Source organism: Xenopus tropicalis, chromosome 3 (genome assembly GCF_000004195.4).
Source record: "Xenopus tropicalis strain Nigerian chromosome 3, UCB_Xtro_10.0, whole genome shotgun sequence".
In the NCBI taxonomy this organism is placed as follows: domain Eukaryota; kingdom Metazoa; phylum Chordata; class Amphibia; order Anura; family Pipidae; genus Xenopus; species Xenopus tropicalis.
The window spans coordinates 57,663,730-57,677,681 of NC_030679.2; the positions used below are offsets into that span (position 1 = coordinate 57,663,730).

The following is a 13,952-nucleotide window of genomic DNA, read 5'->3' on the forward strand; positions in this document are numbered from 1 at the left end:
GCACAGTGAAATATGTGGGCACAAATAAGAGGAAATAGTGGATTAGCAGGACGTTTCAGAGGTGGTTGTAATTTCTAATGAACATTGTTCAAAAAGAAAGGTGTGTTTCATTCAGCTATTTGTTGATATGTTTTAATGAATCACAACTGGGGACTTTACAATCCAACTTCCAATAAACTGCATCTTCCTGTGGTCCAACATGGCTGCAAAAATTCCTTGCTACCTCTGATATCTGGAATGCATTAAAGATCTGTTTAGCTACTTTCATTGTTTCAAGTGCTGGAAAAGATCTGTGATATATCAGGAAATAGTCTATTTGTGAGCAAAACTTTGTAAGCATGGGAGATTAACTCTAAGATTACAAGAATGGAATCAGTTTTACATACCAGCAGTTTTCTTTGCACTTTTAGGAAAAAAACATACGGATTTAGTGCCATCTAGTGGAAAGCTTTACAAATTTTTAATAAGTGTTTTTCATTGCACATTTCACGTAATCATATTGTATAGTTAACACTATATAGGGAAATGAGGTCTCAGGACAGAAGACACTGTTATTTAGTTATTATAATATATCTGCTAGCTATCCAGCATTAAAGATGTATTGTTTTTTTTTTACTGAATATTGTAATATTTATACATACACATATTGCCGCTTAATGTAACTTTTGTGTCATCTGTAGAACAGAGCACGTATCCAAACAGTATAGAGGCAGAATAAATTTAAAGCATTTAAAGGATGCTGGTATATAAATAATGGTACTATAATTGACACTCTTTGGTACCCAAAATCTGGCAAGAGATGCTGGGAGTCTTGATTAAAAAACACCCAGAGGGCAGTGTGTTGGGGAAGACTGATATGATTATTAGGGACCATATGCTCTACAGACCAATGTCTGATATATTAAATGTTTGACAAAGGGAAATCCTCCTTCAAATTCCACTCTTAAAGCAGTAATGTTGTAGTTTTACCAGAGACTACATAGTTCAGCCAGTTATTCCTTCTCAAGGCAGCTTTGGAAGCAAGACACTGTTTGCATGAGGCTATCCCACCAGATTTAGGCTTGCAAGAAAGTTCTTGACACAAGTGCACATTTTAAAAACAGTGGTTTAATGACTTATTTATGATTAGTTATCTATTTTTAAGCACTTGTAGACAACATGCAGTAAATGAATGGTGGTACAAGAGTTATGGATGTGCATAGGCAATATTGTCTACTTTTTAACAAATAGTAGAAAATCTCCAATATCCAACATAGCCACTTGGGAAGATAGTCAGAATCTGAATGTTTTTGAGTAGCTTTGTTGCTAAAATCCAACAAGCCACAACTAAGCTCTGTTATAAAAATAGCCGTACTCCATAAATTAATTTGAAAGTGAAAGTGAACATCACTATTTCTCTTCACTCATATATATTTCTTTTCACTCAATACTGATTTTTATTCACTGGAATATGATTTATAATAACAAAAGGGTTCTTATATCCTTCCAATAATCCAAAAGACTGAATTTGAAGATTCTTGTAAGGGACAATACACTATTATCATAGTTTCCTGCAGCAGACCCACCACTTATTAAGGGCTCTCAGTATGCATGACACAACAAGCAGCACCCAGTCAACCTGAGGGAAGACCACAGGCTCGCAGGGTCACTGGCTGGCTCTTTGTCACCAAATGGAGCAGGTTGAATGCAGACATCACTGTGATATCCTCACCAACAAAACGATGGGGCAAATAGCAGGGACAAGAGCTGAGTGAGAAGAAAAAGAAAGATAAACAGTATTAAAATTGCAAGTAATCCATGTATTACAGCAAACAAGAAGGCAATGGCTCCCTCTAACATATGTACAACAATTAACATTAATGTGTCATTGTCTATAGAAAGACAATGGGGCCGATTCACTAAAGGGCGATAAAATGAGTGCTATTTATAGCATGCGTTAAAAGTGTTATCGCTTCATTTTTTTTGGGACGCTCAATTCACTAAAAGGACAGGCGTCATAATTAAGAAGCAATGTTCTTTGCGTTATTTAACTCATGATGAGCGTCTTTCTTGTGTTAATTCCCGCTGTGTGCGATATGTTTAGCTGCTTGCTATATTAGCGCATGATTTTAGGCACGTAACCATTACTTTCGGAAAACTACTGTTCTTAAAATTTCCATTTCCTTGAAAACTGGAGAATGCATCACTCTAGGGCCAACACATCTTTGAAAAAATCCCAAAGCAAAGTCCATGTTTTGTTGCCAAAAGCTCACGAACCACAATTTGCTTTAAATACCGCCTACCCCAAGTAGGTGTTCATATTCGCACAGACTAATGCGATATTTAGTGCGTTTAACGCTTCATATGCGTTTGTGAATCATGCGTTAGTATTATTTCTATGCGAGAATTAACGCAATGCATTTTTTTGCGCATGCGATATGCGTCTTAACGCAAGCAAAATGACTTTCGATGAATCGGGACTTAATTTTTGCATTCTTTTGAACGCAAAAAAGCATGCGATAAGCGTTATTGACCTTTAGTGAATTGGCCCCAATGTGTCTTAACATAATACATTTTGCTGAACACGTGTTCAGTATTTATTTTCATTTATAATGGCACAAAAATTTACATTGACCAATATTTATCCCCTTTTGAACTGACCCAGGACTCAATGGATAATTTTGGCTTGCACTGATTTATAGCCTGTTTGCAAACAGCAGTTAAACCTCATCAATGCACATGATTATGCTAAATATCTAAAGCAAGCTATAGTAATGTTATGTCATTCAGTAACCGTTGTTCACCATCCTAAATCATCACTAGTAATATTTTAACTATCCTTTCCTTTTTAAAATTATTCTTTTTGTCTAGCACCATCTTTGCTTCTTGCCATGGGCAACTACCTATGGCATTCACAAAAGTAACACATGTATAAGCCCTGTTGGAAAAGCAGGGCTAATCTGGTGTGCAGGCATGAGATAACACGCTCATATAGGACCACACACATATGTAATATATGTATATTTATTGCTGAAGTAAAATCCATATTACAATGTCCTTGTCAAGCTAGCTAGTGCTTGTGAGTGCATCTGATCCTGTATCAATAGCTTTGCACACAATGTATTCTGTAACTGGACCGCGGACACATTTCCTGGCTCAAATCCAAGATATCGGTTAGATGTATCTATAAGAAGTAAGTGATCTGTGGGAAGATGCTTAATGGTTTTCCCCTAAAGAACAGAAAGGCTTCAACAGTTGCTTAGGTTTGGATGAATAAAACAGTGTTGTCCCTGTCTAGCACTTAACCATACTGACAGGTTCTTTGCAGCGGAAAAAATGTTTTTTCACAGAATGCTATAAAACATTTTAAGACACCAGATGGCTGAGAGTTTTGAAGCTCAATTTAGTGTGTGCACTTTAAAAATCTGGTGAAAAAAACAACTGAATTACTATAGAAACAACTAGTACATGAAAGAGCTTGCTGTACCATTAACAGCTATCTCAGTTCACATGTTTAAATAACTACTGTGCCTTATTTAAAGGATTTTCACACAGAAATCACATTTTTAATTCTTCATTTAATCTAAGGGCATAAACACACTGACATTTTGGTATCTAGTGGTGATGTAGAACATCTGGAAGCCAACATGGAGCAGTTACATTGTTCAATACATTACAATACTGACCACCTTTGCTCAGAGCTAAATCCAATGTACACAGACACCTCTTTAATTACAGCCCTTGCACCTTGTTCATCCTGCATATATGTTAGAACACAGCCCAGCACAAGTGGTCATCCAGACATATTGCAGGTGAAGGATGCTGGGAGTTGCGGCACAGGAGAACTGAGACAGAATATTACATTTCTTAAGATAGAGTTAGAGAGCGACTTTTTTTGTATCTTATTTACTTACTGCACTGTATCTAATATTACATTACATTACATTACATTAACATTTATTTATAAAGCGCCAACATATTCCGCAGCGCTGTACAATAAGTGGGTTACATACATTGGACATACAGAGTAACATATAAAGCAATCAATAACCGATACAAGAGGTGAAGAGGGCCCTGCCCAAATTTTGCACATATTTTGAGTTTTTAAGCTTTAGCTTATCAACGAGAAATTACGACATGCTGCATACAAAGGAAAATAGTTTCCTAAATCCTGGAAACTGGGAATGCAATATGTTTTTTAGCATCACAGCTTTAAAAGTATAAAACTGCCTCTTATTATGCATGGCCTTCTATTTAACAGCTGTATTCAATTTTTATAGATTTAGTAGACAACAGTACAGTATAAAGGTCATTTCCATATTAAAAAGCATGTAAAACATGTACATGTATTATAAAACAAGAGAGCCATGTGAAGAAAGATAAACATACCAACAGGGGATATAAACCCAAAAATAACATTTTGCTAATGAAAGCAAATTTATGTTTAAGTTGCTTAGAATTACATTAATTAAAATGTTCAGGGGTTTAAAAAAAAAAGTAATTGATATTGAAAGCAGCAGTTTTGTCTGTCCCTGACTGCAGTGCTGGTTCTTAAGTTTTGTAGCAGAAGTTAGCTCTCTGAAGGCCCAATTTCCCACAATGCCTTGCGTGGTCCTTCAGAGGCCTTTAAATTTGGCGGCTTCTTCTATTTTTTTCTATAGTCAGAAACAGCAGAGCTGATTGTAAATTGAGATCCTGGATTTACAATCCCTTTACGTCAGTGATGCAAAACATGCGGTACCCAGATATTGCTTATTGGCAACTCCCATAACAGTGAAGCTGTATTGGACAGGACATAAATCCTGTTGGTCTTGATATGTTGCACTTAGACATCAATATTTACAGCAACAAAAATATGAACATGTATTTACTGCAGTGTGTATCCCCTGCTTGTATTATTATTGCATTGTAGAATATTTACAGGGCAGTATCACTACAAAAATAAAGATATGCATATATACATAAATGCAATACATGCATATGGCATTAGGGGGCAGAGTGGAACATACAGCAATAATATACCATGGGGTCCATCTACCACAAAATTATTATATTGTGAATTTATTAACGTCTTGGCTTAAAACTATTTTTGCTACATTTCATGTCAAATTGTTCAGATTAACACTGGTGTAGACATATTACATGCCTTTTATTTGCTTTAACTAGAAACAAACAAACAAATATATATTAATTTTTTAAATTTTAGTAAATAATTTGATAATACATATAACATTTTACACACACATCATATTTTTTTAAATTTATGGGTATGTAAATGCTATTTTACATCATGGTACATGGATTAAAATGTTTTTGAAAAAAAACTAAAAAAAAAAAAAAAGGACTAAAATATCAAACAAAAAAAAAAACTGTAGCACAATAAACTTTTTATCAACTGCTGTTTTACCAAAGCATACAGTATTCAGAAGCCTTAAATCTGATATGTGTCATTTGAAGTTGCAGTTGAACAACAGTAGTGCTACAGGTTACAGACCTTCTTTATATGTTTTCAGCTCCGCAAACACCACAAGGTGCTGTCTCCCCTTCTTCCAGCTGACCTCCATGCTATAAAATTAGGCACGCTGAGAAAATGTAATTACCTAGCCAGGCTGCAGTCTTTTTGTACTCCCACAAATGATTATAAAAAGTCTTCCTATTCTCTTTCATCAAGTGCAGTACCAGGCAGCCTGTGCGCCTACCGAGTGCAGCCATCTGGCTTATGTCAAAGCCTGCAAGACTGACTGCTAGAGTGCAACAGGAAGGGATTCCGTGATGTCACTCTGAAATTCAGGCAAAGAACAAAGGTGCATTCTACCAGCTCTAATGTGGGTGCCCCAGCAACTTGGCCTCTTAAGAACTCTTGCTGGGTGATTTATTATTTTTGTAATACCATTCTAACAACTGCAAAATGTGCACCACCTTGTGGGGGAATCTGTGTAAAACAACTAAATAAAAGATTCACTAACAATGTCATGGATATTGGCATTAAGGGTGAAAATACATGGTGCCACAATTGTCAATGCTCGACCCTCATTTTAATGCTTACACTTATGCTTTGTGCTGCAATTATATGTAACAAAAGATACAATGTGTGGCCTTGAGTCATAAAAGGCCATACCTTTTATATTGTAAGGTACAATTTTACTAACTAAGAGCTTCCTAACTAACATCAAATCCATAATTACTAACCAGGCAGATGTGCTTGGAAAGCACAAAAATCTTGCCCTGACTCCTCCCAACCAACCCTAAGACCTTCCTGACTATCATCAACTTCTTATTTCCTCCCTTGCCAGATGTGCCTTGCAAAGTATCGAAATCTTGGCCAAAATCTCATAAACCAGCCCTGTGTCAAGTCATCAAACACCACCACACTTACTTCCCAGATCCTCTCTGGCCTGCTGTAAACATAAAATGACCACCAGTCCGAAAGCTCCCCACATAACCTTGGTAAATCCCATCAGCACCTGAACCACCAGTGCTTAAGTGCCCTTAATGTCATCCTTTCTGTCTGCCTATTACTCCTAGAGGCCCTTATATGAATGCTAACTGGATATGTAGTAAATATTTAAAATGTGAACTTACGCAATATATTAAAACTGTTTCAACTCCCATTGACTACTGGTCCTTTTCTATATAAATGTGGGTCCTTATATATATATGTACTTAAACTGTGAGACTAGAAGAGTGACTGGGGAGGGCAAAGGCTGATTTAGTAACAGCTCCATTTGCATATGTATTAACATACAACAGGTGGTACATTATAACCTCTATCATATATATATATATATATATATATATATATTGAGTCTAAGCCAAAACGTTGAATTAAACACCATTTTTTTTGCTTGTGAGTGTGGTTTGTTTGGGCTTACTAATTATGTTATGTTAACCATGCACCCAGGCAGTACCTGGAGTTTTCTGTGTGCACTTTCAATAAAAATATATGTGTGTGTGTCATCTATTTTATCATCTGTGGGCTCTATTATGTCGGTAAATGTGTTAACTTTTTAAGACTGAGAATGAACAATCATAGATCTAATAGAAGTAAGGATGCACCAAACCCACTTTTTTGGGTTCGGCCGAACCTCCGAACCCACCCAGCAAGATTTGGCTGAATCCCGAACCGAATCCTTATTAGCAAATGCTGATTAGGATCGGAAGGGGTTAAATATTGCGCTGCACGTGCAGCTAAATTTTTTTTCACTACCCACTTAAGTCTTTCTGAATTATAATTAGCATATGCTAATTTATGCTAATTAGGATTCCGATTCAGTTCGACCGGGACCACAGATCCAGCCGAAACCGAATCCTTAAAAAAACTCCGGGATTTGGCCAAATCCCGAACCAAATACGGGTTTCGGTCCATCCCTAGATAGAGGATCTGCGTTGACTACAGGTAAAGTGGATACTCTACGATGTATGCTGATTGACTTTGTCCCTCCTCCTCCGAGGGGTGGAGACAAGGATAGACTTCTATTACAATGGGAAGCTAGATGGATTCAGATGTTGGATACATTAGCCCCTAGGGCAGTGGTTCCCAACCAGTGGCTCGGGTTGCTCACCAATCCCTTTGATGTTGCTCCCAGTGGCCTCAAAGTAGGTGCACATTTTTACATTTCTGGCTTAGAAGCAAGTTTTGGAAGCACAGAGACTCTGTTTTACTCCAAGCAGAGCCTTCTGCAGGCTGCTACCAAATAGCCAATCACAGTCCTTATTTAGCATCCACAAAGAACTTTTTGTCATGCTTGTGTGGCTTACAAATAGTGAGCGAATCTCTCCCGTTTCACTTGAACACATCATTTATCCCTTTGGTGGAGTGGTCCTGATTAGAATAAATTGCCCCTTTTATAATAACTGTGGTCCTATTAGTGGGATGTTTACATTGCATGAGACACCTCTGAAATAATTTGTGGTTGGTTGTACAACTAGCATTATTTGAATTTTAAATACTTTTTATACCAATTGATTTTGTGAGAATATGATGGTGTTAAATCATGCTGATTAATTATGTTTTATGTTTAATATGGCCTTTACCTGATGTATGAGCTTGATTTTTTAAGAGCAAATACACTTTGAAAATTTAGTATTATTGGGGATATAATTAGTCTATACTTGGTAGAAGTTTCACATTTAGATTGATACAATGATGAAAGATACATTTGTATTTTTATATGAATTGTTATTTTTATATTGATGTTTACAATGTTACACTGCAATACTGCTTTTAACACAATTCTTTGTAGGTTAATGTAGCACATTAATTATTTATAGGCACTTTAAATAATTATTTATGGGCGGGGGTAATTCTGGTGAATGGGTTTTAAGCAAGTGATTCACTTCTTGGTTTACATCCTGACAATGGTCACAGGTGGATTGAAAAACGTTGATGTTTATGGCAACTTAATGAAACAACAAATATTTTGTATATTTAGCCAAATATTTTGCAAAGTCTAAAGATTCAAGCACACCAAAAAATAGCAAACTATTCATTGAACCTGGGTGCCATCCCAGCCAGTGATACAAAAAAATCAAAATGCCACACCAGGAAATTTTACTAACAAAAACATAACTTTTATTTAGCATCATTAAAAAGAAAACAGGCCTTTTTTTTTTTTTTTTGCACTGCAAATTTTGTCATCCGTTTGGAAAAAATTCCACCAAAGACGAAACTTCGTAGTTGGTTTTACCCCTATTCATACTGCAGTGACAAGTGTTGTATCAAGGCAAAAAATCTACTTTGAGCTTTGAACATGTGTTTAAATTTAATATTGTTCTAAATCTAAAACAACATTACATGCCTATGGCAGCCCTCTGGCACATTTGAATTCCTAGTAACAAAGCAGTGCTAAGCCAGTGCTAACCTATCCTTAGGTTTCTCATTTCTCACAGAAACCTCTTCAGCTTTCTGCCAGATTCACTAGCACGGCTCCCGCTGCAAGCTGCTAGGAATAGTGGAATATATATTTTGTCTATGAAAGCCTTGCACCTCTCTCAGCCCAGTAAACACAGGGAACACAGAATTGGGAAGATGAAAAAGGTCAGAGTCTACAATTGTAAAGATACAAAATGGAAAGTACATTTTCTAAAATGTATACTATAAGAGAATCTCTCTAAAAGTGGTATTCCTAATAATAATAACAATAATAATATAATCTAGTTCCATGACTTCCTCTTGGTACGATTAAAGGGTATCTATCACGGGTAAATACTATTTTGTGCAAAAAAAATGCAGAGCTTAGCCTTTCTTGTGCCTCTAGGATGATTAACATCAAGGATTACAACAAAACATACCTGCTGCCTTTTGTTTAAATCAAGAGATATCTAAAGTTTTCTGTATTCAAGAGTGCAAATCATTAAAAGTGAAAGCACTTTAGTTTATACAGAATCCTGTCACCTTATTGATTCAAAGCAATTGCGAAAGAAGAAATTCACAATTACCCTTCCCAGGTAGACCCCTGTATAAGGAACTCCTCCTTACCTGTGAACCTGAAACACAGCATGGGGAAACAGAGCTAAATTCATATTCAATATTATTCTTTTACAATATTATGATATAATTATAAAAGTGACCTTTATAACAAACTTTTGAAAACTATCCACAACAGAGCTGTTACACTTTAGGTCTAAGGTCTAAGAATTAGATCAGCTTTCCTGTAATCCTTTAGCAAAATACCAAAAAAGGATATTGGAGAAGATTAAAAATAATGGACATTTTTAAAATTAAGCCATCTATTCTTATTGAATTTGGGGCTTTTCAGACATTAAAATTAACTTTTAGCAAAATCTAGACAGTAATATCCTGAGACAGTTTGAACTGTGCTTCATTTTTAATTCTTTATGGTTTTAAGTTATTTAGCTTTCTGTTCAGCAGCTCTCCAGTTTAGTATTTCAGCAGTGATCTGGTTGCTAGGGTCTTATTTACGCAAGCAGCCAGGCAGTGGTTTGAACGATATATTGAAATATGAATAGAAGAGGGACTAAATAGAAACATAAGTAATAAAAAGTAACAATAACACTGCAGCCTCACTGATCAAAACTCTTGGCTTGACCCACATTTGAAAGATGGAAAGAGGCAGAAGAGGACGGCAAATAATTCAAAAACTATAAAAATTAAATAATGAAAACCAATTGCAATTGCAATAGGAATAGAAGTATTCTGTAAAAAAAGTTACCTTAAAGGCAAACCACCACTTTAAATCTTAAAATATTTGCATTTGCAAACTTTTAATACCTGAAGGCTTTGTCTGAATGGTTTGTCAACCCTAGGCATAACTGAATCCATAAAGAACATAGACAAATAGGGATAACGACTCCCTGGGCCTTCAAGGCCTCCCTGAAGCCTGCCGGGCAGTATAAAACTGTCTAAAGTTGAAACCCCTAAAAAGAGAAAATGAATGGAACACAATGCAAAATTACATATTTGTATGGCATAAATATGCGAACCTCTAGGATTCTCAGTTCACTGAAAGCAAAAATTGGAATAGGGGTTTTAATCAATTGTATGATAATTATGGGTGTGTGTAGGATGCTCTGCTATTCTTAAATAACAGAAATCTGGGACCTCACTATCCAAGTCTGGTCAACAGCACAGGTTTAAGGTTTCAGTGTTTTCATGACTTGTACAACCCGGATTCCAAAAAAGTTGGGACACTAAACAAATTGTGAATAAAAACTGAACGCAATGATGTGGAGGTGCCAACTTCTATTCTGAATAAAATATTAGAACATAAATCACGGAACAAAAGTTTAAACTGAGAAAATGTACCATTTTAAGGGAAAAATATGTTGATTCAGAATTTCATGGTGTCAACAAATCCCAAAAAAGTTGGGACAAGGCCATTTTCACCACTGTGTGGCATCTCCCCTTCTTCTTACAACACTCAACAGACGTCTGGGGACCGAGGAGACCAGTTTCTCAAGTTTAGGAATAGGAATGCTCTCCCATTCTTGTCTAATACAGGCCTCTAACTGTTCAATTGTCTTGGGCCTTCTTTGTCGCACCTTCCTCTTTATGATGCGCCAAATGTTCTCTATAGGTGAAAGATCTGGACTGCAGACTGGCCATTTCAGTACCCGGATCCTTCTCCTACGCAGCCATGATGTTGTGATTGATGCAGAATGTGGTCTGGCATTATCTTGTTGAAAAATGCAGGGTCTTCCCTGAAAGAGATGACGTCTGGATGGGAGCATATGTTGTTCTAGAACCTGAATATATTTTTCTGCATTGATGCTGCCTTTCCAGACATGCAAGCTGCCCACGCCACACGCACTCATGCAACCCCATACCATCAGAGATGCAGGCTTCTGAACTGAGCGTTGATAACAACTTGGGTTGTCCTTGTCCTCTTTGGTCCGGATGACATGGCGTCCCAGATTTCCAAAAAGAACTTTGAATCGTGACTCGTCTGACCACAGAACAGTCTTCCATTTTGCCACACTCCATTTTAAATGATCCCTGGCCCAGTGAAAACGCCTGAGTTTGTGGATCTTGCTTAGAAATGGCTTCTTCTTTGCACTGTAGAGTTTCAGCTGGCAACGGCGGATGGCACGGTGGATTGTGTTCTCTGACAATGGTTTCTGGAAGTATTCCTGAGCCCATTCTGTGATTTCCTTTACAGTAGCATTCCTGTTTGTGGTGCAGTGTCGTTTACGGGCCCAGAGATCACGGGCATCCAGTATGGTTTTACGGCTTTGACCCTTACGCACAGAGATTGTTCCAGATTCTCTGAATCTTCGGATGATGTTATGCACAGTTGATGATGATAGATGCAAAATCTTTGCAATTTTTCGCTGGGTAACACCTTTCTGATATTGCTCCACTATCTTTCTGCGCAACATTGTGGGAATTGGTGATCCTCTACCCATCTTGGCTTCTGAGAGACACTGCAACTCTGAGAAGCTCTTTTTATACCAAATCATGTTGCCAATTGACCTAATTAGTGTTATTTGGTCTTCCAGCTCTTCGTTATGCTCAAATTTACTTTTTCCAGCCTCTTATTGCTACTTGTCCCAACTTTTTTGGGATTTGTTGACACCATGAAATTCTGAATCAACATATTTTTCCCTTAAAATGGTACATTTTCTCAGTTTAAACTTTTGTTCCGTGATTTATGTTCTATTCTGAATAAAATATTAGAAGTTGGCACCTCCACATCATTGCATTCAGTTTTTATTCACAATTTGTTTAGTGTCCCAACTTTTTTGGAATCCGGTTTGTAGTTATTAATGCTTACCAAACTGGAAAAGCTTACAAAACTGTTTGAACTCCACCAGGCCACTGTCAGGCATATCAAAGGATGCAATTCATCACCACCATTACCCTCCCCAGAAGTGACTGACTAACAATGATCACATCAATATCTCAAAGACCCCTAAGCTAACATCTATGAGAATAATGGTCTCTTTTGCATTGAAAATGTCAGGTTTCATGAGCCCACAATCAGGAAACACTGAACAACAATGGGAATAACATTGCAATGGCATTGGAATTTAAAAAAAAAAAAATTGCTGCTCTTTAACATTTGCTAAAGACTACATGTCATTATGTGTCAGAGGACAGATAAAACCAATATAGAACTTTTTGGTTTAAATGAAAAGTCTGTAAGTGCAATATATTTTATTGAAGCATAAATAATATATTTTTACACTAATTGGGCACTCCCCTACTTCTGTTTGTTGCAGTGAGATGCTTAGAATTTTTGTACCTGCCTCTTCCTGATAAAAAAAACCTTAATACCATTTAATTTGCACAGCTGGCATAATTTAGCCAACTGGATCAATTTAAAAAGGCGTGTGCAACAGTTCTGGATTGCTTAACTTACTTTTTTGTCATTCTGTGGGAAGGGTCCACTGTCCCAAGATGAGGCTTGCTGGCCCCTAGCTCGGGGATAATGAGAGAAACTATATGACCAGTAAAGAGCAGCTGCAGACATAGATATCTTAAAAAAGCTTAATGTTTAAGAAACATTGTCAGCTAGAATAATGGGTGTAGGCTGTAGCTCTAAAAAGACAATATTATATTAGTGCATATGAAGCATAATTCATTTCTACAATAGCGTACTACACCAGCATCCACTTGCCCACTATAAATGAAAAGGGGTTGGTTTTATTACCCAGGCATTATAAAAACCAAAGCTAAATACAGGTATATTCCAGGCTTCAGAATAATACAACTGTTGTGATAGCAATTTGCAACTTTTATTCTTTGCCTGTTCTACTCCAATAGCTCTATTATAGATAGATAGATAGAATACAAATAATGTGTTTAATAGAATAACAGTATTCATTTTTCAGTTGAAACAATTTCAAGAAACACATGTCAAAAATATTACCGTAAACATTTTCATTTTTTAAATAATGCATTTCTGATAAGGTTTTTAACCACTGTGGTCTTAATACTGTTATAAGACGATGTGTCCTCTCTATGAGAGAATTCAGAACAATCCAGTTAACTGCACTTCCATGAAAAAATGTAAACGTGATGGTTTAGAGAAATCCACTTTTTACAAGCTCTGTTTCACTGAAAATTATACTGTTTTCCAGGCAAAAAAACAAACTTTATTTTTAGATTACATTACCCCTTTAATTGTATTTCATACAGTATGTTCAGGACCATGGAGAGTTCTCATATTGCAGCTAGGCACTTCTGCAATTTCTCTGTTAATGGGCTAATTGAACTGGTATCAATCACAGAAGCCCTTGGATACAAAGACTTATTTATGAGTCTAAAGCCGATCCTTACACTTCCACATAGTTGGGCTCAGGACAGCTGGGTCCAAACCTACCTTCTGTTGCAAACTGCATGCAGTACCTCTATTAATACAGGGGAATCCTGGGGGAAGGTGGTGATACCCTTGCTACAGGATTCCGACAACGGCCAGCGTCAATTGATACACTAAGGGGGAGATTTACTAATCCACGAACGCTCAGAGCGTATTTTTGGTGACTTTTTCATACTTTGCGACAAAATTTGT

The 13,952-nt window shown here is 36.7% G+C and overlaps 1 protein-coding gene across 1 annotated transcript in view; it reads right to left on the bottom strand.

The window, feature by feature from the left end:
• The window catches only part of msrb3 (methionine sulfoxide reductase B3), an 85,656-nt gene that overhangs the window by 54,518 nt on the left and 17,186 nt on the right, over positions 1-13,952 (bottom strand). The window contains exon 3 of the mRNA XM_031898205.1: positions 1,712-1,746. Coding sequence (XP_031754065.1) covers positions 1,712-1,746 — 35 coding nt within the window. The remainder of the gene's footprint in view (positions 1-1,711; positions 1,747-13,952) is intronic.